The sequence below is a fragment of the Rhinatrema bivittatum genome, chromosome 2 (assembly GCF_901001135.1).
Source record: "Rhinatrema bivittatum chromosome 2, aRhiBiv1.1, whole genome shotgun sequence".
Taxonomy (NCBI): Eukaryota; Metazoa; Chordata; class Amphibia; order Gymnophiona; family Rhinatrematidae; genus Rhinatrema; species Rhinatrema bivittatum.
In genome coordinates this window covers 726,358,530-726,382,725 of record NC_042616.1, presented here as the reverse complement: position 1 = coordinate 726,382,725, position 24,196 = coordinate 726,358,530, and the positions used below count along the sequence as shown (strand labels likewise).

The 24,196-nt window shown below is 41.3% G+C and overlaps 1 protein-coding gene across 1 annotated transcript in view; it reads right to left on the bottom strand.

Annotated features, from left to right (window-relative positions):
• The window catches only part of DCAF13 (DDB1 and CUL4 associated factor 13), a 207,943-nt gene that overhangs the window by 56,863 nt on the left and 126,884 nt on the right, over nucleotides 1-24,196 (bottom strand). The window contains exon 9 of the mRNA XM_029591856.1: nucleotides 13,303-13,438. Coding sequence (XP_029447716.1) covers nucleotides 13,303-13,438 — 136 coding nt within the window. The remainder of the gene's footprint in view (nucleotides 1-13,302; nucleotides 13,439-24,196) is intronic.

Here is a 24,196-nt window from a genome sequence, read left to right as displayed (position 1 = left end):
TCTATTGAACTTGCCCAATTAAAATCAGACTTTTCATTTGTGTGCAGTTTTTGAGTGGGAGTTCAGGGTGAAATGCTAAAGGGTCTAGGTGAATTGGAGAAGGACTGAGTGAACTAATGGAGGTATCAGCAAACTAATGAATTCAAGAATGCACACAAGTATTTTCAGATTACTGTATTTTTCTCTCCATTAGACGCACCTTTTTCCCCCCAAAAGTGTGGGGAAAATGTCTGTGCGTCTTATGGAGCGAATATTTAAAAAAAAAAAAAAAAAAAAAACAACAAAAAAAAAAACAACTAACTACAACCCCCCTCTCTCCTGACCCCCCCCCCCCAAGACTTGCCAAAAGTCCCTGGTGGTGCAGCGGGGGTCCGGGAGTGATCTCCTGCACTCGGGCCGTCGACCTCCAGTATTCAAAATGGCGCCAATAGCCTTATGTCACAGGAATACTGGTGCTATTGGTCGGCCCCTGTCACATGGTAGGAGCACAAGTTTATGAATGCGAAACTGGCTGTTGTCGAGCTAGAGAGGAGGGCTCGAGTACGCTTGAGCCTGAATATAAAATATATACAAAATTAATATATCACCATCGTTTTTGAAAATCTTTCCTTTTTTAAGACCGCAAATGATTAAAAGTCCTAACGGCCTCAGGCATGGATTTATCAAAATGCGTTAAGTACCGCATGCGATTGTAAAAGGGGCATGGTTTATGCAAAAATTCAGTTTATCGCAAATTGCGCTAATTACCTATGCAAAGAGCTAAGTTAGTGCACATTGCGATAACGTTATCTGAATTTGCGATAGGAGCCAGACCTGTTGTATTTCCTGCATATGACCACTGGGTGGAGAGAGAGAGAGAGAGAGAGGGAGAGAGAGAGAGAGGGAACAGAGGCAGGCTGTGCGGCTCGGCGCGTATCTTTTAAAATCCGGCATACTTTTGTTTGCGCCGGTTGTGCGAACAAAAGTATGCGCGCACGTACTTTTTAAAATCTGCCCATTAGCCCCTACCTTATTACTGTACTCTCTATCCTAAGCATATTTAAATTCTGTCTCAGTTTTGGTTGCAATTAACTCTGCTGATAACCTATTCCATGTATCTACCACCCTTTCAGTAAAGAAGTATTTTTCCATGCCTCCTTTGAGCCTTCCTCCCTGAAACTTTGACCCCTTGTTTTGAATTTTCTTTTCTATGGAAAATTTCACCTTCTGCACTTTACAAAAATGCAGAGAAATAATGAATTGTGACTTTGAAAATTTATTTTAAGAGCATACTGGTTTGCAATAAACATACTGTCTGAAACAATCTATGTAAATGTCATTTGTAATCCGTGCAAATCTGCTGACTTTTAAGCAGGTCAAATTATTCTGCAAGCTACTGTATAACGTCCTTCCAGGAGAAGATCAGGCTAAAACCAGACTCTTCTAGCTACCCTTCCTGCCGTCCCTTTGTTTTTATGACATATCTGCCTGACCTCCACCTTTTTTTGCTTTTTTTTGAATACCAACCTTTTTTCTCTTACTATTTCTGGTTTCTTTTTAAAGAATCATATTGGTTTTTATCTTTTTTTTTTACTCGTTAACTCACCTTACACAAAGATTTGTTGGTCTCTTTTATTGCCAAAGTTCCACTGTACACTTCAGCTCTCAGAGTACTAGTAGGGCCTTCTCAACATCGTCATTCATCCTCTTAAGTCAGCTCTCCTGAAGTCCAAGATCATAGTCTTAGTATGATTTAGGTCAGAATTGAATACGCAGTCACAGAGCATGGTGATCACTTCACTGTAGATTTTCTCTAGATTAACACGGTTTCCATTTATCAGTACCAGATTCAGCAAAGCCTCCCCTCGAAGGGACTCTTTCTCTAACTGTCTGAGGAATACCTCTTGTGGGGCATCCAGTACTTCTCCGTTTCATTTCAGCAGGTAGCTTCCAGACCACATCCAGTAGGCTGAAGTTACCTACAAGCAGGACCTCCTCTTGGCATACCATCCTTGTGATGCATCTTATATCTGAATCCATCTCCTTCCCCTGTGCTGGAGGTCTGTATAATACTGCTATGTACTTGAAAATGTTCTTAGATTTTTCCAAGACAGGCTATAGCAATTCATCTTATCTTTTCTCTCCCTTTATTTCAGTACTGTTGTATTCCTAATATATAGAGCTATTCCTCCCTCTCTCCTTTTCTCTACTGTTTCTTCTGAAAATATTATAGCCTGGGGTGATTACATACCAATCCCAGTTTCCATTACATCAAGACTCAGTGATTACAACTATGTGGGATGTCTGCCTCTGTCATGATGGCTTCCAGGTCTGTGAGTCGAATAACAACATTTTGAGCATTCACATACGCAAAACGATTTCTGGGAGTAAGCAACAAGAAATATATCTACTTTTTGAGATCTGCTAGGTTCTTGTGAGCCAGATTGTCCACTGTCGCAGACAGAATGCTGGGCTCAATGGAGCGTGATTTGAGCCAACATTACAGATATACATAAGAAATGTTAAGTGCTGCATACATCTGGTAGCATTATAGAAATGATTAGTAGTACTAGTCTTGACACATTTGGATTGCAAACTGACTTTTCTTTGTTCAAAACAGAAAAATCAATACTCCTCCAACCCCCACACCTTGAGCAGTCCTGATCTCACCCTGTCTTGAAGTCTTTAAGTTTCTTCTCACCCTCCTTCCCTATTCTGTTGAGCAATGTATTTATTTTATTACATTTATTAGATGCCTAACTCAAAAAAACTCTACGTGATGTACAAATCATATTCATATAAAATACCTCATAAAAACAAAAACAAACATATAACCAACCAACAAAACAAACACAAAAAGAAAAAAAAAAAACAGTATTAGCAGCTGACAGGTCAATTAGCTAACCAACAGTCAGGCCGATACAGTACAGTGCGCTCCGTGGAGCGCACTGTTAACCGGCATTTGGACGCACGTTTTCGACGCGCTAGCTTTACCCCTTATTCAGTCGAAAACGTGCATCCAACCCCCCCCCCCCCCCCCCGAGACTAATAGCACCCGCAACATGCAAATGCATGTTGATGGCCCTATTAGTCATTCCTGCGCGATACAGTAAGTAAAGGGGTAGATTTTATAAAGGTACCCGCGCGTGTACTTTTGTTCGCGCACCAGCGCAAACAAAAGTACGCTGGATTTCATTATTTAAGGTATCTTTTTACAATTATCCAATTCTCTAATAGTACCATCAAATAAAATTTTAAAGGAAATATTAGAATAGAGATGGAAAACTAAAGTATAATATTACTAATTGCTTATGGCACTTTTATACAACAGGGGGGAGATCCATTCCACTTTAGAGCAATTTAACAAACAGATGATAAAAGAAAACTGGGAGTAAGGCAGTTATGTATTAATTCGCTGATTCAGCCTGGGTCTGATGTCCACTGATGTGATTGTAAGAAATTGCCGAGCTGATCTGGCTCATAGAAAACATATCTATTTCCAGACACTTTCATAACGCATTTGCATGGGAACCTCAGAATTATCTGGGCTCCATGACTTCTAGCTGCAGGTAACAATGTCAAGAATTTTTTTCTCTTTCTTTGTGTTTCCTTGGAAACGTCCGGGTATATCCAAACCTTCTGGTTTAGATATAAAACAGATCGATTTTGTAAGAACTTCTTCATAATATTTTCTCTATCCGATGGTGTTGAAAATTTTACCAATAAAGTTCCTCTTCCTTCTAATTGCTGTTGTTGTGTGGTTTCTAGAAATTCAGTAATATTTAGTAATACATTTTCACCAGATCGCATTTGATTCTCAGATGTTTCCTTGAGGTCAGACACAAAATATGCTTTAATTATTTTAGGTTGTTCTTCCAAAGTGATTTTAAGAACATCTCTCAAATAACTTTTGAATTGTTCCTTTGGAGATATCGAATTGCATTTAGGAAAATTCAATACTCTAATATTAGTATCTCTCAAGCCGTTTTCAATTATCTCTAACCTCCTATTCATAACAATATCAGTTTTTATCAACGTATCTTGAACAGTTTCAATTTTATTTACTTTCTCCTCCATTTGAATCATTTTCTTCTCTTGTTTCTCCACTGACGCTTTCAAGTTACCACAAATTTCTTGCATATTTTTCATAGGACCTGATATCGTCATTAAAGAGTTTTGGAGTGTGGCTATAGCTAGCCATAACGATTCCATGGTAATATTCTCAGGTTTTTCTAGCGGTTTCAGTTCCGGAAAAGAGATCGCTTGTATGACAACATTTATATTTTCCTCAGCTCTAGGCAATTCTGTGGAATTTTCCAAGGCCATTCTCTCTCCTCCTACGGCTCCAAAGCTTTCGGAGGGTTCCCCTCCCCCCACCGGGGTTGACACCAATCGTCCTCCCTCCATAGGCAAAGTTAAGTTCTCCCCTGCGATACACCCCTCGGGTGAACTCACCCCATCCAGCGCATTCCGTTGTAGAGGCGATTCAGTGTTCGCAGCCTGTGTCCATGTCGGGGGGGGAGGTGTCAGCGGGGCTCCAGGGCTTAAAGTTATTTCAGCCGCATGCGACAGCGTTTGCTCTCCAACTGTCGCTAGCGCGGGCCTCACTGGAGTTACTGCCGGAGGATAAAACTCCGCTATAGTTGTTTGCTGCAGGGTCGGGCTAGAGACACTCGAGGAAGCCTCTTTGACCCGAGCTTTTCGCTTGGTGTGTGGCATTTCTGCCTATCCCCAGAAGGTAAAAATGAAGGTAATTTCTTGCAAACACTATGGAGCTCCAAACGCCATGTCCTCTCAGTAAGACGCCATCTTGGATCTCCCACGCTGGATTTCAATAGATCCGTGCGTAGCCGCATGTATCTGTTAAAATCTGGGGTCGGCGCGCGCAAGGCTGCCCAAAATCGGCAGCCTGCGCGCGCCGAGCTGCGCAGCCGGCCTCCGTTCCCTCCGAAGCCGCTCCGAAATCAGAGAGGCCTCAGAGGGAACTTTCCTTCCGCCTCCCCCACCTTCCCCTTCCCCCAGCCCTATCTAACCCCCCCTACCTTTGTTGCAAAAGTTACACCTGCTCGAAGCAGGCATGCCATGTTCAGGTCCACTCTGAGTTCACTACATCCCCTCAAATGATTAACAGGGCTTTGGGATGATATAACCCTTGTGGTCGGGATTCTGGCTCCTGTTTCTATGGACACTGACAGCTTGGCTATCCTGCAATGATTCCTTTGAAGTTCACCACAGATTGTCAATCCTTAAGTGTTCTCTATGTAATACATTGCCCTTGGGATAAACTGCATATGGATAAAACTCTTTGTAACTTAGCTGTGAGAACACTGTAGTTGCCTGTCACATTCAAGAGTTCATGGGTCCTCTGGCTGCTCACTATCAAACATATCAACATGTTTTTGCAGACCTTTTGATTTCATGGATTGTGTACTTCCTTCTTGACGAGAGGTAATTTTTCTCTCTGCTTGTTGTATCTTGAATGGTGGATACACCGTTTACATACTATAGAATCATGGGGGCTTAATGCCGAGAAGGATCTTTTCATTTTTCTTTAAATTTTGTATTATTTTTTAAACTATTTTTTTGGGTTTTTCATCATTTCCTTTCAGAATTTCGAGAGATGATTACATAGGCTCCAAAGTAGAAGACATCTGCAGTTTACCTGCATATACTGATGCCTACTGGACACGAGTCAGGAGCTGTCCTTCATGTTTATGACCTTGTTTGATAGTATTTTGTGACAGTAAGGGCCAAGACTAAACTTCTACAGATTTGCACTAGTTAAGTAGCTTTTCTATTACTACTACTTAGCACTTTTATAGTGCTACATAAACATATGCAGCACTGCACAAACACAAAAAGCCAGTCCCTGCTTAATGGAGCTTACAATCTATTTCCCTTGAGGCAGGCTATTAGCCAAAATAATGGCCAGTGTTGCGACTATAACGAGTATTGTATTAAAAACATTAATGTAAAATGGTTACACAAGGCTTTATCGATTGTGTCTGGGTATACTTGGTTTGTGTAGATAAATCTACAAGGACTCATCATGTTTTCTAGAGTACCTACAACATTTTTTATAGCAGTGACCATAAAAATGAGTTGTTGGGGTAAGCAATTGATTCTTTAAGATTTCCACACACTCATACTTGAGCTGTAGGGTTCTCATATCTCTTGCCACTACTGAGTCATATTTCTTTGTTTTTTGCTAGAAGACCTAGTGCCTTAATTTTTCTTGATTTGTTTTGAAATCACCATTCTAGGTTTCTTTGTGGGATTATTTAAGACCTCTAGATCTTTAAGCTAGCGAATGGAAGGCTGCATTTTCAACTGATGTAAATAGGTCTATGAACCACATTTACTATGCTGCATTGTATCCAGATCAGTTTTTGTAGAACTGATCACAATTAACATGCCTCATCTGCTAATCATGGGTGCTAACATGACTTTTGATACCTAAGAGCTAACAAGGACTTTATTGTGGTTCACATCAAAACAACAAAAACAGGAACTCATGACAATTTAGAGTTTAAAATGACTACCACAAGCTTAGTACCCGTTTTTCTAGAAAAAAGATTCATTCCTGTCTCTCTTGAATTATAAGTTCATTTTTTTGAAAGGTATATGGACATATGGACCATAGTGACTACACCAGGGGTTGGAAACTCCTGGCATGCATGCCCTCTTAACAAGTCACTCCCTTTACAAGGCCGGCACCATGCTCATTTTCAAATTTTATGGGTCAGCTCTGCTAATCATGCAATACGAAAGATAAGCAGAGCTGGCCTGTGAGCAATACAGAGGGAGGAAGCAGCGTGCTTTACGGACACTGTACCAGATGGCCAGTAAATCTCCTAAACCCACCCCCTGCCACCAGATGCAGGATTTCACCAGCATCCACCTCTCATCCTGAGAGGATCTCTTGTCGTAGCTTCTTCTTGAGAGATGTTGCATAGTTTTTGGAACTTTGCTGACCCCTGGGCTATACTACTAGCAAAGCAGGATATCAACCTTATTTGTGTGTGATTCTTACCTCACTTTATTTTGAACAAAAAAAATGAACCTTTTTTTAAATTTTATTTAAAATCTTTCTGTGCTTATGCTGGTCACATTTATTTACACAACACATTCTTCTGCATATTTCCTAATAAGAGAGGGGGAACATCCAGTTATTTCAGGAAACAAAAAACAGGTGCACTAGATTCTTCTTTAACCTTTAAATTCAATGGTATGAACTTGGTCATAACCTATATAATTAAGGGAATCAACATCAGTGACTCTTCACTGTCAATGCTGTTTCCTCTCAGCTCCATGATTGGGCATTAAGAGCTCAATGCTCAGTGTGAGCTGGAGACAGGAATATTTCTCAGCCTTTTGACCTATTTTTTAGGCTTTGGCACCAAAGAACTTGGGGGTAGATTTTCAAGGATTTACGCGGGGAGGGGGGGAGGGGGGGTTTACGAGCACTGGGCCTATTTTCAAAAGGCCTGGCAGTGCGCGTAAAGCCCCTGGACACATGTAAGTCCCGGGGCTTGAAAAAAGGGGCGGGGAAATCCAGGGCCGGAGCCTCCAGGCACAGCAGCCATTTGCTGCTGTGCCCAGGATCGCAGGCCAGCCATAGGCTGGCACACGCACCCTATGTTTCCCCAGAGGCAGGTGCAACTTATAAAATAAAGGTATTGGGGGGGGGGGGGGGGTAGGGAGGGAGGGAGGCACGGAAGGAAAGTTCCCTCCAAAGCCGCTCCAATTTCGGAGGGGCCTTGGAGGGAACGGGGAAAGCCAGCAGGGCTCCCCAAGGGCTCGGTGCGCGCAAGGTGTGCTGTTGTGCATCAACTTGCGTGCGCCGACCCCGAATTTTATAACATGCGCGCAGCTGTGCGCATGTTGTAAAATCGGGCATACATTTGTGCGAGCGCAAATGTACACCTGCGCGTAGGTATTAAAATCCGGCCCTTGGTGCGTTCTTTAGCAACTCCTTGCCTTCAGAGGACAGTGCAGTTCCATGATCATTTTGCTTTTGTGCTGCCTTTAGTGTCAGTTCAGCAGACCCAGACTCTTAGGGCCGGATTTTCCTGTCCTGGGGCTTTACTAAAGGGGCAGGAAGGGGCGGGGCCAGAGGCCTGCAACACAGCGGCCATTGCCGCTGTGTCAAGGGATTGTGTGCCGGCAGTTGGCCGGCGCACGTAGCTTGCGCCTGCCCAGAGGCAGGCACGAAAGGTAAAGCAAAAATTTTGGGGGCGGTTAGAGTAGGTTTGGTGGGGGGGGGGGGGGGGGGGGGGAGGGAACAGGTGAAGGCAGTGCGGCTCGGCGCATGCAAGGTGTTCAAATTGGGCATCCTCTTATGCGCACCAACCCTTGATTTTATAACTTGCGCGTGCAGGTTATAAAATCGGGTGTACATGTGCGCATGTTTTTAAAATCTACCCCTTATTGTCTTCAAGCTAGAACAGTAGTATTATCTTGAGGATCTTGATAGCTCTTAGTGACATCCTTGAACAGATAGATGTTAAAATGGGATGTATTGTGATCCTCTTCTAGACACTTACAGCAGATCTTGTGATAATGCATGATAGATGTCTTTTACTTGCAGCCAGAGCAAAATTTGAAGTCACTGGCTTTCTTCTTGCACATCATGAAAAAAAATTGATGAAATAAAAATCAGAAGAAGAAATTCTGACAGAGAGGATGTCAACCTGAGTAAGAAAAATACATGAGTAGAAGGGCCTAAAGCAGGCTCACTGATCAAGTTCAGTGAAAAACAAAATGTGAAAAAAAGCCGGAAAACTTGATTAGGTGACTAAAGGGGGAAAAAAAACACTGAGGCATACTGCTTTTGAAGAACTCTGCCAAAAAAGCAGATTACTGCTGCAAGAGAGCTGAAGCTGAACATTGCTGCAATGGAAACTGCCCCCATTTCCCTTACAGGAAAAAAATGAAGTAAAGCATATGCCCAGTGGTTCTTTCCAACAAATTACTAAAAAGCTGTAGAAAGCATCGATCAGTAATGAGCAACAATGATATTATCCATCTGTATGATGGGCGAGTCACAACTTCAGAGAATCAATATAATCTTCTGTTTTTCACTTTTCAGTCCCTTTGCATTCACTGTGAAGCGAAGACGTGGCTTAGTAGGACATCATTATGGACAACCATTTTATTTTCAAAGGTTAAAATCAGATACAGATGCTTTAGGAAACGTAGAATGCAAAAGAAATTCAGATGAAAAAAAATCCTGGTTGAACAACTTCTTAAAATAAAGCTAAATCTTTCTTCAAGAAAACAGTTTATTAGACATCTCAAAGCTATGAAATCTATATCATTTTGTTCTTTTTGGCACAATATTTTGTCTTAAGAGATGAAGATGAAATGCTTCTTTAAATATATTTCCTTCTATGAAACTTCCCAACAAGGAACAAGATGTTTGTGTCGGAAATCAGCGATTTAAAAAAAACAAAAAAAAAAACCGAACATTTACATTTTAGGAACTCTTGACCTTCATTTGGTCAACGGGAAGCTGAAAGATTAATAACAGTCGTAATTTGCTCTTTTATGGACACTTTGTGCCTGATGCTGTATGTCTTCCTGCTTTTTCCTTTGATTATTTTTTCATTAAATCAGGCACAGTTGGGAATACCTTCCATGAACAGATGAGAAGGAAACAATTTATATATTTGTAGGGCATTTCTGTGTTATCTCAGTTGTAACCTGACTTAACTCAAAAATTCATGGGGAGCGGCTCCTTTGAACGTAAGCAATATGTATTCTTTAATTACTGTTTTTAATCTATTTTCTAGTGCAGGGGTGTCTAATACATTAGCAAAATGCAATGAACTGGCTATATAGATGTTGCAAATTGATGCTTTTCATTACTTATATATTTCTTTCAATTTTTGAAGCAATATTCAAAAATTATTTTTGGTATGGAAAATGGTTTTAATAGAAAACAATTTGGAGTCTAATATTAAGCATACTCTGTATTTACTCTTATGTTGGAGACGTATGGATTGGAAAAATATTTCTCATACAGAATCTGTGTTAACAATTCAAATGTGAATGTCTGCACTGAGAATTTTAAGACAGTTTAGTAGTGAAAGCCACAGGTTTAAGGCGTCAAAGGCTGCATTCAGGAGGCAAAACCAGTTATGATCGCTGTGGGTGCAACAAAGTTGTTTCCACCATAGAGATGGCTGCAGTGGGAGTGAAAGAAGCACTTGATTCTGCAGCTGGTGCTGGAGCAAGGAGGAGATATTTGCGCTGAGGCTACCAAGCAACAGTAGGAGCAACTGTTAGGACTTCTGCATTCTCCCAGTAATTTATTTATGGGTCAACTGTAATTCCACATAGAGAGAATTTCCTGCCAAAAAAGGAAAGTTAGCAAACTTTCGCTATTACTGAAGATAAGATGTGATAATGTGATTTACAATTTTTGACTGACATCACCATAAACTTGAATGAAATGAACATAGAACTTGAGGGACAGGAAAAGCTGATTTGTAATTTGGAACAGTATGTGCAAAGGTTTCTTTCAAAACAAACTATTTGTGGCCCACATGAAGAGTCAAGGTTTCGCATAATTTCCAAACTTGCACAGTGTATGAAAAATGCTGATTTTGAATAGCAGCTATAGAGACAATTCAGGCCACAATTTTCTGAGCATATCTTAAAAGAGCTTGTTCTCTATGACTCAAACCAAGATGGAAGAAAGGACAGCAAAATACTATGGGTATTCTTCTATATGCAACACAACTGAGAAATGCATACATTACAAAATATGTTTTCTATGGTAAAAGGGAGAATCTTCTAATCAAAAGCTGTTTGGCCCTTATCTATTGACTATGCCTGTTCATGTACTATAAAAGTAAGTGAAACAAAGGAACCAGTCATTGAGAGCCTGTCAGGAACAGACAACACCCCTGGGACCAGCATGAATGATCCTGCCTGCAAAACCGCCTGATCTCAGGTGTTCGAAGAGATGCCTGCACCAATCCATTGAGCATTCCAGACCTGTACCCAGATGTTGATATCTCAATAGAGAGAAACTATGCAGCTCTTTTAACCGTTTGCCAGTATGGTGCATTATTAAGAATGTGATACTCTTAGATGTCTAGGGGAATTAAAATATCTGTGCAGTCCAATGATCTGTTGTGCTACTTTAGAAACTGTGAAATTGCATAGAACTGTCCTAACATACAGGCCGATTCAGTATGGTGCGCTTGGCCGAGCGCACCATTTAGCACGCGTTTGGATGCACATTTTCGACTGTAAGGGGGTAATAGTGCCTTGAAAATGTGCAGCCAAACTTGTGAAAACTAATAGCAAATGCATGTTGATGAGCCTATTAGTTAGTCGCCTGGGATACTGAAAGTAATATGTGCGGCCACGCCGCACATTTTACTCTCAGAAATTAGCGCCTGCCTAAAGACAGGCGTTAACCATAGACATCACCGGGTAAGTGTACAGGAAAGCAGAAAAAAATGCTTTTCTGTACACCCTCCGACTTAATATCATAGCGATATTAAGTCGGAGACCCCAAAAATAACAAAAACAAAAACTTCTTGGAAAAAAAAAAAATCTGCCCGCAGGTCAGTGGGTTCGAAAACGAATGCTCAATTTTGCTGGCATCCATTTTCTGAACCCGTGGCTGTCAGCGGGTTCGAAAACAGACGCCAGTAAAATTAAGCGTCAGTTGTCGGACCCACTGACAGCCACCGCTTCCGCTAATGAGGCGCTAGGGACGCACTACTGTCCCTAGCGCCTCCTTATTAGAACAGGCCCTAATTTAAAAAGAGAATCGTGCGCTCAGGAGAGGTGCCTGGGTGCGCATTGGGAGAACGGGTGCTCAAAGAGCACCGGCTCTCCCGCAGGTTTTATTGCATCGGCCTGTGATGAAGCAATTGCTACTGCTTTGACTGTCTCTGAAAGATGGTATAACAAGTTAATAAACAAAAACTAAACTAGATCAATTAGATTATAATTAATAAAATTCATTACAATCTCTAACTTTAGATAAACTTAATGGATCCTTGCTCTGATTAAAAACAAATTCTGATTGACAATAGTCTGAGTAATCAAATTCTTAAACACTGTAGTTAGCACAGTTGAGAATTTCCTACTTTCTCTTAAACAACACTGTATGACTTGGTTGGAACATCTCAGCACATTTCACAAGCATATTTCAGATTTTGAAAGTTTCAAGTCGCTTTTTAGTTCATGCAAGATCCATTTTACTTTGACATCTATAATTCTCTCTGAGCTCAATCTCAAGAGCTCATCAGTCTGCTTTATGTGGACAGACGGTTTTGAAAAGGATTTGATTTTGCTTTAAAGCCAAATTAATCATTATCTGAAAGATGAATCTATCTTGATGCTGTACAGTTGGATTTTGAAGGAAAAAGTTCATAGTTTTCTACTCTGACATAATAAACCTGTTTTTGATGTTTGGATCAACACAACTGTGAATCTTCTATTTTTGCAATGACATGAACACAGGTACTGTGAAAATATGAAAGCGGAGTTGAAATGTCTAAGTCTGCAAAAAGTTTGTTCAAAATTTCAGGAAACAAAGAAAAAGACTGCAGAGCATCACACTGAACATTTAAATTAGAAATACAGTATATGATTATGCTATGTTTATTTTGTCAATACATACAGGGGTACATTTTTTAAAAAAGCACGAGCGCGTACTTATGTTCGCACACCAGGCGCAAACAAAAGAACGCCGATTTCAATAGATACGCGCATAGCCGTGCGTATCTTTTAAAATCTGGGGTCGGCGTGCGCAAGGGGGTGCACATTTGTGCACCCTGCGCGTGCTGCCCGTTCCTTACGCCTCCCCCCACCTTCCCCTACCTAACCAACCCCCCCAGCCCTATCTAAACCCCCCCACCTGTATCGCAAAAGTTACCCCTGCTCGAGGCAGGCATAACTCGCGCGCGCCATCACCCGATCCAGGGGCTGGTCCGGAGGCCTCGGCCACGCCCCCTGGAACGCCCCCGGGCTGGCACCACCCCCCAGAACGCTCCGAACGTCGCGCCACCCCCCCAACACGCGTCCCGGGGATTGTGCGCGCCGCCGAGCCTATGCAAAATAGGCTCGGCGCTCGCAGTGGGGGTTTTTTAAGGTATACGCGCGTAACTTATGCGCGTAACCGTTTTAAAATCCGCCCCACAGTTTGTATGTATAATATTTGATTGACAATGTATTTTTTTGACTTGCTGCAAACCGCATTGGGTGGTCTTTTGATGGACCAGGAATGCAGCATATGAAGAGGACAGTTTTTATCTGCCTTGTATCAGTCCGGAAAAACATACAAGGGTTCCTTACCACACCAAGTTTTTCTGAAGCATTCGCCTTCCATATTCGAATATTCATCTCATCAGACCCACAGAGGATATACTTGTTGTCAGAGGACCACTTCACTGAGATGACATGCTGCATTCGCTTGGTGTGATACACTTCCCTACACACACACACAAAAAAAAAAAAAAAAAAAAGATTTCATTTTCCTTCTGGACCCAGATAAGAACACATCTTTATAAATGGAGAAAAAAATGAAAAAAAGTGCACCAGTAGGGAGGTAGAAACTTTATGCTGGCTTGTTCTACGCCACAGTTTTGGTTACTATCCTATACATAGCACAGATTTTAACACAGTGTAACCTCTCTCTCAACATACTTATGAGGGCAGAACAATTCTTACAAGTTTCAACGCACAAGGACAGTTTGCCTCCACAAACACATTTACAGCACTATCTTTGCGAGTTTAAAAATGAAAGTATTAGAAAAACAAATGTTACAAGATAGCTCAAAAAAACAAAACAGAACTGCCAAGTTCATTTTAATACTACTAAATATTCAAGGACATGTACAGGTTACCCAGGGTGTGATGAGGGGAAAAGGAAGGGTAAATACTTGTGTACTGTCCAAAGATTTTCAAAAGCAATGGAAGAAAAAAAATCTAACAACATCACTAGTCATATCGCACCAGCAGAAAATATGGTTCAGTTAAAAATAAAGCAAATTCTTGACTCTGTTCATTTGTTTGCCATTAAAGTCAATGAGGGAAGCACTGCAACCTATTTTTCGGCTCCAGAACTGGGGTTTTCTCATCAGTTCTCATGAAATTTGAGGGAAGTCATCATGAGAAGGGGGAAAGAATTCCAAGGTACCTAGGCTATGGCACAGTGGCACCAAAAGTGGTATGAATAGCCTAAGGTAATGTAAAGGGGAAAAGGGGTACCAGTAGTGGCAGGAGTTCTCCAAGGCATTGTGAGAGGAGCAAAGCAGCAGCAAGAGTGGCCAGATACCCCAATGCTTCAAAAAGGGACACCAACAGTGACATGAACCCTCAAAGGCAGTATATGAAAGGCAAAGTGGCACCAAGAATGGCATTAACATCCTAAGGCACCATGAAGGAGGAACGAAACAGAAAAGGTGGCAGAAAAAATCCCAAGGAACAGATAAAGGGACAAAGCAGTACAAAGAGTGGCATCAACACACAAAAGTATCATAAGAGGGGAAAAGCAGCCTGCCAGAGGGGGAAGAACACCCCAAGGTATAGTGTCTAGCAGCAAGGCAGAATGGCAGAAAGTACCTCAAGGTGTAGCATGAGGTGTATAAAAGCAAGGCAGACTGGCATGAGAAATGTTTGTCTTCCCGTGGAAGTACATGCCACTTGTCAGATTTAGTACAAGAGAATAATCTGTTGCCAGTATTATTTCTGTAGTAACATCAAACAACCCACATCAAATATTTTCCTATTTTTTCTTTCTTTATATCCTTTAAACCATTGAAAAAATACCCAAAAACAGGTTCATCAATATTTCTTCATTGAAAACAAGAATCCCCTTTTCACAAAAAATTTCTTTTGACCAAAAATGTAATTAAGAGGAAAGTGGTTGTTTCATAAACTTTTCAAGGAACCATCCAGGTTAACCTCATTATTATTTTTAATCATGATCAGACCACCATTCCCCTATATTTAATTTATTATTTATCACAAAACCCTTTTTTTGTTATATTGTTTTTTTTGTAAAAAAGTTTTGAAAAGTAAATCCTTGACAAACAAATGAGAACAGTTCACCAACAAATTTGCTTCTTATGTTTTCACTGTCTGAATAGACAGACAAAAAGTTCTTAGCTTGATATAGACGCTGAGACTTCAATTCGCAGATGCGTTTTTACCCAACGAGGCCACGTTTCAATGAAGAAATATTGATGACCCTGTTTTGGGATATTTTTTTCAATGGTTTAAAGGATATAAAGAAAGAAAAAATAGGAAAATATTTGATGTGGGTTGGTTGATGTTACTAGGTTTAGTTACCCTCATCCGTGGATTTTTGGATTGGAGTATTATTTCTGTGACAGGACGTACAACATAAATCAAATACATGAATAAATAAATAAAATGAGCTTTTATTTAATTCCCTTCTTGAGCTTAATTTTGCTATTAGGTGGAATTATGGGCATCTTGTAAAATTTGCTTTCCAAATAAATCTTTAGTCATAATCAGAACATGTCAATGGTTTCTCATCAGTGTGGTTTCCCTGGTAAGTTGTGAGGTTTGCTTTATTAAAAAAGGTTGAACAATTTTTTTTTTAATTTTTAAATTATTTTTTATTTATAAGCAAAGTGATACAATTCCAACAATATAGAGAAACCATATCAGTCTAGTAATGAATAAAAGGAATTGATACATCACAATGCAATTTTTAAACTTCAGATAAGGGAGTTGAACAGATAACCCAGAATCCACATAGTGGCAGAAGACTGGACAACACAAATATTAGGTTTTACTATATTCTATTGCTGAACACAGTCTCTTCCCTTTGTTGATTTTCATGTGTTGCTTTAGTTCTCCCTTCTTTCTGAAACTTTTACCACATTCAGAACATGGAAATGATTTCTCCTGCGTATGTTTTATGTTCTGTCTTTATTTCTTCCTTCTGACTGAAGACTTTTCTGGACAAACCACTCTAGTGTAATCAACAAACAGAATAGGAGAACCAGGCTGGACTGTATTTATTTATTTATTTGATGAGTTTTATATACCATATATACTGTAGAGGGGTAGAAGAAAATGAAGAACAGCAAAACAAGTGCAGTGGGAGGAGAAACTTGTATTTCACATTTATGTTGTGGGGACAAAAAACCCCTGTAGAATCAATAATGAAATCAAGAGTGGGAAGAACACCCCAAGGCTTCAAAAGAGGGAACCAGCAACAGTGGCATGAACCCTCCAAGCTGTATGAGAGGAGTAAAATGGCATCAAATGTGGAATTAATAGTTGAAAACACCATGAAGGGGGAACAAAGCACCAGAAGAAACAGAAAATTCTCAAGGCAATGATAGAGGGAGAAAATAAATGAAAAAGTGTCATGAAGACCCAGGGCTTGGCAGGTAGGCAGAGCGGCAGCAAGGCCTTCAAGATATTTTATTCATTTTGCCATTTACATGGAAAATCTGGAAACCCATGCAAAGGCAGACTGATTTTAAAAAACACCAGCTTTTTCATCAACTGGGGCACCAGCTTTGAGCAATGAGGGATCACAATGTCCCTGTTATCGAGAAGCCATGTTCACTGCGCACGCTTGCTGGTGGGTAGGAAAGATAGTGCTGAGCCACTCTGGCTATATGTCTGGCCAGACAGTGGATTTGGTGCCCAATATAACAGTGCATCTGTGTCCATGTCTTTGTGCTGGATGCTCCTTTACTACAGTGAACAGTGTCTTTCTTACCACCCAAGAAAAATGGCTCTTTGTGAGCAGCATGGCTTTGGCATATTGAGGTAAGAAGGAAGTGGTTGCCGATAGGGTGTTTAACTTGCTTGCACTACTCTCTGAATTGGCCACTGTTTCCTGTGCTGCATCCCTAACTCTGCCTCTAGCGCTTCACTTGACAGACCTTCTCTACCAGTATCTCTTTCGTGAATGTGAAATACTGGAACTGGAGGTAGAAACTCCCTTTCACCCATGGATCACAAAGTGTAGAAAGCATGCATGTATAATGTTCTGTGAGAGGTTTAACATAGTAACATAGTGAATGATGGCAGATAAAGACCAAAATGGTCCTTCCAGTCCTCCCAGCAAGTTCTTTAAAAAAAAAAAAATTAAAATTATTATTTTAAGGATAGTAGCAACTGCTGCTCTGTACAGGCTATCCCCAAGCCTTTTCTAATGGTACTAGCAACTGCTGTTCAGCAGGCTAGTCCCAAGCCTTCTGTTCAGGGTAATAGCAACTGTTATTCTGTGCAGGTTACAACCAAGCAGAAATGTGAATTTTAGGTGTAATAGTAACCTTACCCCATTTCATCATTTCCATTCTCTAGCCAGCAGGAACTTTCTATTTGTCCCACGCCTTTTGAATTCCATTACTTTTCTCTTCTTCAACATCTTTTCTGGGAGGGTATTCCATACATCTACCACCCTCTCCATGAAGAAATATTTTCTGACATTGTTTTTGAGTCTTCTCACTTGGAGTTTCATATTGGGAAGTCTAGTTTTGTGGCCTTCTTTCCATTGGGAAAGATTTGATTTTTGCACATCATTAATTTCTTTCAGGTATTTGAAGGTCAGTATCGTATCTTCGCTGTCTCTTCTCTCATCCAGGGTGTACATATTAAGGTCTTCCAGTATTATCTCATATGGCTTTCTGAACAAACCCCAAACCATCTTGGTCACCTTTCTTTGGACTGCTTCCATTCTGTCCCTATCCTTTTTGAGATGGGGTCTTCAGAACTGAACATAATGGGCCGGATTTTAAAAGCTTTACATGCGTAGAGTGCCTTATGCGTGCCAAGCCTCTTTTATAAAGGCCCGGCGTCTAAGTCCCAGGGCTTGAAAAAAGGAGCAGACTGGGGGTGGGGCATGGGCGGGCGGGCGGTCCGGGGGCGGGACCAGAGGCCTCCGACACAGCGGCCATTTGATGCTGTGTTGGAGGATTGCGTGCCGGCAGGCTGCTGGCAGGCGCAAAAGGTTTGACAAAAATTTGGGGGGGGGGGGGGGTTAGAGTAGGACTGGGGGGGAGGTTAGAGGAAGGGGTGGGAAGGTTAGGTTAGGGGGGAGGGAACGGGGGAAGCCCGTGGGTGTCGGCGCGTGTAAGGTGCACTTGTGTGCACCCCTTGCATGCACCAACCCCCGATTTTATAACTTGCGCGCGCAAGTTATAAAATCGGGTGTACATGTGTGCGCACCGGATAGTGCGTGCACATATACGCCCGGGTGCAGGTCTTAAAATCTACCCCAATATTCCTGGTGATGCCTCAACAAGGATCTGTACAGTGGCACTAGCACCTCCTTTTTACTGCTGGTTATGTCTCTTTGAATGCAGTTCAGCAACTCTCTGGCTTTAGCCACTGCCTTATCACATTGTTTCACCACCTTCAGATCATCAGATACTATCGCCCCAAGGTCTTTTTCCCAGTTTGTGCACATAAGTCTTTCAGTCCACAACATGTACAAACACCACCTTCGGATTGCAGTTTCCCAATGCATGACTCTGAACTTCTTGGCATTGAATCCAAACTGCCAAACCTGTGACCACTTCTTCAGTTTTTCTTTTTTACTATATATTTATTGAATTTTAAATTATACAAAGCAATAAACCTTGCAGACAGAAAATGGCTAAGAGAAAATTTCAAAATACAAAGAAAAATCTGTTATTTAACAGTATTAACATCTTAACACAAAGTTAACAAGAAATATTCCCCATCTTTACCAGAACATTTATTTTGGAGGGGGTGGGGCAGAAAAAAGGGAGAAAACAAGAAATAAGCTCAATGAGAAAACAAGCTTAATGTGATTAACAAAGTGAATACCTTACCATAGATAAGAACATAACAAAAGAAATGCCATACTGAGTCAAACCAAGGGTCCATCAGGCCCAGTATCCTGTTTCTAACAGTGGCCAATCCAAGTCACAAGTACCTGGCAAGTACCCAAACATTAGATAGATCACAAGCTACTATTGCTTATTAATTATCATCACCGAAGTTTATGGATTTATCCTCTAGGAACTTATCCAAAACCTAACTGCTGTAACCACATCCTCTGGCAATGAATTCCAGAGCTTAACTATGCTCTGAGTGAAAAAAAATTGTCTTTGATTTGTTTTAAATGAGCTACTTGCTAACTTCATGGAGTGAATCAAACACCAGGCCTAATGGGTACCAGAAGCAAATATTACTACAACTTTGGAATTTAATAAAGACTTTAGCTGTTCCGGAAGAAAAAAGTCAAAACAGTTATTACCATGGTTGAGGACAAAGGAACACCTTGTAGAAATAGCTTTGAATCAATAGCGAGAAACTTTTTTCTCCTCTCTTGCTTTGAGCGAGCAAAATCAGGAAAAATATGAATCATTTGACTAAAAAATATAGAAGAGATATTCCTAAAATATTTTTCATCACCTCATTGATATCTTGTTCAGAAATAAATGAAAGTAATAATGTTGATCGCTCAATAATCTCCACGCCTAAGTTTTCAAGGAAATCTATCAACTTAACAGCAACTTTAAGATAATTCACAGGCTGGGATTGTTGAGACTTCAACCTGCTCACAAGTGGGAGGAAATAAGCTCTGTTTATAGAAGGAATTTTCTCAGAGTAGGACTGTAGAATCTCAAGAAAATATTTCTTTAGAATATAATATGGCACTACCCCACCACTTTAGGAAAATTTAAGAATTGAAAATTCAAGTGTTCTTTGATTCTCCAAAGATTCAATTCTCTGAGAGAGTATTCTCTGATCCTTAATCACCAAAAGATTAAAGGTCTGTGGTTGTCTCCATATCCAGCACTTTGGTCTTACTTTCAGAAATCTGACAATCACAGCTAATCCCCATAGATTCCAACTTGTTGGATAGGAGGTCTATCTTTGAATTGCAGTCTTTCAGGGAATTGCCAAAGCCCATCAGCAAATCCTATATTGAGTCTACTGTAACTTACACTGCTCTATATCGTATAGAAAAGGACTCCTTGATGGGCTCTAGAAGACCAGGTTGTGCTACACCAACCAAAGCCAATCCCGTCTCTATTACTGGCTCACCTTGATCCTCAATAGGAGAAGAGCAAGTCAGACAAAAAGTGAAGCTGTCTCACTCGGAGCCTTCCAGCAACCAAGGTGGCAATGGCTGCTGAGATGCCAAACTCACACAGACCCCTTCTGTCTCCGATGCCAGCAGCATGTCATTGCTATGCGCCTCAGGTCACTGTGTGGCAGTATTTCTCTCTGCCAGCAGAAGCCTTTGATCGGGAGGACTGAGTGCAACATCTCCAGGTAGACTGAGCGCTCCCTCACCTCGGATTGCAACAGAGCCAACAGTCCTTGCTTCCACTACTGCAAAGGGCATAAAAGCTGTAATAAATTGCTGCCCAGGTAAAAGAGGGGTATCTGGGGGGGGATACCTGCAATTTCCCTTTGTGTTTGGACAACACTGTAGAGACCAGAAATAGATTCAGGAAAACGAGCAGGGAGCAAATGATAGGCCCTGCCTCATGTCGCCATCTTGCCCTGGGAAAATTCTCCAATTTTTCTGGGTTACTTCTCATTCTTTCCACTCCTTCATGGTTAGATGGAAGAGAATTTCAGTCTCTCTTAAATCTGCTGCTGCAAGGAGTCCAGAAACCTCAACACCTCTGCTCTCATTCCCTCTTGTTGACAGAAGCCCTCCAACCTCTCCTCTATAATATTTATTATACAGATGACCCTGAACCAGGTAGCACTTCTGGAACTCAGGTCCTCCATGGCATCTTTGAAGAGCTTTACGATTTCTACCAGCTGATTCATGACTGCCCAATCATGATGTACACAGGGAGCATTCCACACCTATTTCTAATTCCTGAGACAGATTAAGAAGAAGTGTCTGCTGCTCCATTAACCTCTGCAGCATCATATAGGTGGAACTCTAGTAGGTATCAACATCTTGAATGAGACGCTTGTGAGGCATCCCCAATTTTTCCTGCTTTTCTCGTAGAAGCTCCCCCACCTTCATGCTTCTATGGAAGTGCCTTATTTTCCTGCACATCTCTATCAACTTCTGCAGGAAGGCATTCCTGTGATCCTTGGACACCAGCCCAGGGCATCCTTCACTGCCAGGTGCAGTAAATATGCAAAACAACAGATCCCCTAGAAGCCCATCATCTATTGCCTTTACTTTCTTGCCATGGTCTGTGACAAATAAATCTGCGTTTAAACTCCTTGCTCTCTGGTCTAGTTGCTAACCTTCCAGCATCTCTCTAATGGCTGTTAGAATAGACTAGGTATGCAGCAAAGCCCACCTGCACCCTAATGCTCAGCCCCCACTTGGCTGCTGCCAATCCCCGCCTCAGCCAGGTCCCACCAGTGTGCTGTCAGGGAGAGGTAAGAGTGAGTAGCATTCGAGGTGGTCCAGATGTCATTGGTGAAATGCAAGCTACACCCCTCTGCATTAGTTAGCAGTGCCTGGATGTGACTATGGCACTGGTCGTACAGGCTAAATGTGGTCCTGGAGGAGACTTTGTAATTCAGGGCTAACACCTGCAGCAAATACTTAAAACCCATGTGCTCCACTAGCTGCAGGGGCTGGTCATCAAGGGCAATCATTTCCCCGATGCTGCTCATTATATTTTTGGGTGCTGTCTGCCTCTTATCCCAGGACAGTGATACCGAACACCACCTTTTCCTGCATGTTGAGTTGTTTCTGATGCATGGCAGGGAGCTGCTTGCCTGTCACCTAACTGCTGGAAGGGGCCAAAGGTGTGAGATCAGCTTGGGAAACACTCTTCCCCTTTTCAATTACTTTTCTCTGAATAGAAAAAGGGGGTCCTTTTGTTAGTACTGCCACCCTCCCAGATGCCAATGTTAACGGCTGCTGCTTCTTCAGGTGATACTGCATACTAGTATTTGTGAGATGCTCCACTTGCTTCTCTTGACTGATGTCCTTCACATAGTGAAGACACTGTGCGAAATGCGGGACCTCCCTGACTCTGAAATGCCTCCAGATTACATATTTTACTATGATCCCTTCTCTACATTCTTGGGGGTGGATGTTGGCACTGGAGTTGAGGTAGAGGGTGAACCATGAGGAACAAAGCCAAGATCATCAATCATGCTCTCTACCTGCACTGCCTATTCTTTGTCCCCACCCTCACTTTGCTCTCTCTCCCCCATCAATAAACTGGATGCCAAGACACTTCTATATGATCCTCCCAAAGTTTTTTCTTCTAGTATCCCTTTGTCAAAGCTGATTCAAGCAATCCGAGAAAAGATTCTTCATCTGAATCAATGGATGCAAATATTCCTTCATAGCCTCACTAGTGGTGAATAGAGAAAAGCAAGCTGCTGGTTTTGGGTGTTTCTCTCCTATTACCTTACTGCCTTACTTCTCCCTGCCTTGGATGATAATTCTCCCACCTTTTTACTCTGTTTCGAAGCAGAAGGGAGAGAAACAGGCTCAGCAGTCTGCAGTGGTACATGCTTTCCATACTTCAATTTCTTATGGGTAGAACTCCCTTCTGCCAGTCAAGGCTTGAAGATGCTCTGTTTTAACTTAGTTGCTGGATTACTTTAGCTGACAACCTTACCAACATTTCCTTTCCCTCCTCTACCTTTCCTCTGATATGATGGAATTTGTCACTGGGGGGGTTTGGATTATTAGGGATGTGCATTTGTTTCATCCATTTCGGCAGTACACACGTACCTCGTGGACTTATAGTATACAGGTAAAAACGGATAGTATGCATGATTTTTAATAACGAGTTATGCACATACTATCCGTTTTTTACCTATGTACTATAAAGTCCACAAGGTACATGCATACCACCGAAATATATGAAACAAATGCACATCCCTACTGGATATTAAAATATTTTATTTCTTAGGGGTGCGTATACTTCAGTATCTGCAGTACTGTGTACCGCCCACCTGGCTGGACTAGTGCCCACTGCTGCAATTCTCCCCACTCTCTCCCAGACTGTCCTCTCCCAAGGGAAAGAACAAACAGCAGCTACTGCCTGTCTTTCTCTGCTGATTGGCACAGTGGATGAAACCAGTGTAGCACAGACTTAAAATTACTGGCAACAGCTAGAAAACCTTTTTTTGAAAGATGAACTCTGCAAGAGCTCCACTCCACTGCGTCTTTCCAAGACTAGGTCTATAGAAGAAACGCACATGCTCAATCTTGAGGATTAGTGTCACTAGACACAGAAAGCAGCGATTGGTTGAATTAGAAAAATACTTTGCTGTGATATGTTGCTTCTGTGGTCTCCTTCACAACATGTACTGTCCAGGCTCTGACAAGAAAGTGAGGTCACACAAGACTCACAGAGAAGGTCTGGGTTCCTATAGTTACCTTCCACATATTCCTCATTGACATCTGTGAACCACAGACTTCAATGAGCCTTAGGAATGAATGGGGAACTAACACATGAAACAAATAGGATATTTCATTTGTGGGTCTCCTTCCATTTAATACGTGGACACAAAAAAGAAATGAATGGAGTCCTATTTGTTTTGGGATGCCCATTTGTTTTAAGTGAATACACACACCGATTGTTTTTTTCACCTACTTGGGGCATAGTATACCAAAGCACAATAGGCCTGTGGATGTCTGTGGTCTGTTCTGGGACACTTCTGAAGTTTAGGAACATATTCTTAAAAAGGATATGTATAAGTAAACAGCTTTACATAAATAATTCAAAAGTATCTGGTCAGAGTTTCAAATATTTTTAATTAATAGAAATTCAATCTGTGCTCAGAAAGTATTACAGTATGAAATGTCAAACTGTTGCCCAGCAGTGTTATTGTTAGCTGTAAACATGTGTAATCTCTGAGATGAACTTCAAAAAGCACTGTCTTTTTGTGTGCCACAAACCATGGATTATTTTGTTTGGCTAAATTATGAGTGAATGCTTCTAAAACATCATATTTAAATCAATTTGCAATAGTCTACCATTTGGATTCCATTCAATATTTGCCAAGTGAACAGCAGATCAATAACATTCGCATAAAGCAATGACTTTGTTTTGACTATAGAAGACTCTAGCAAGAATGAATTAATTTAGATTGTTAAATTAAGAACATTTCAATAAAGATCTTAGAACTAATTTTCATACCAGTGCACCGGGTAATGCTAATAATCATTACAGCAACAGCACAGGCCCCCTAGCCCTATAAATCAACTTTATGGGCCTTTCCAGTTGAACACAAATTACATTTTATTAGTATTATCTATAGCAGTGTTTCC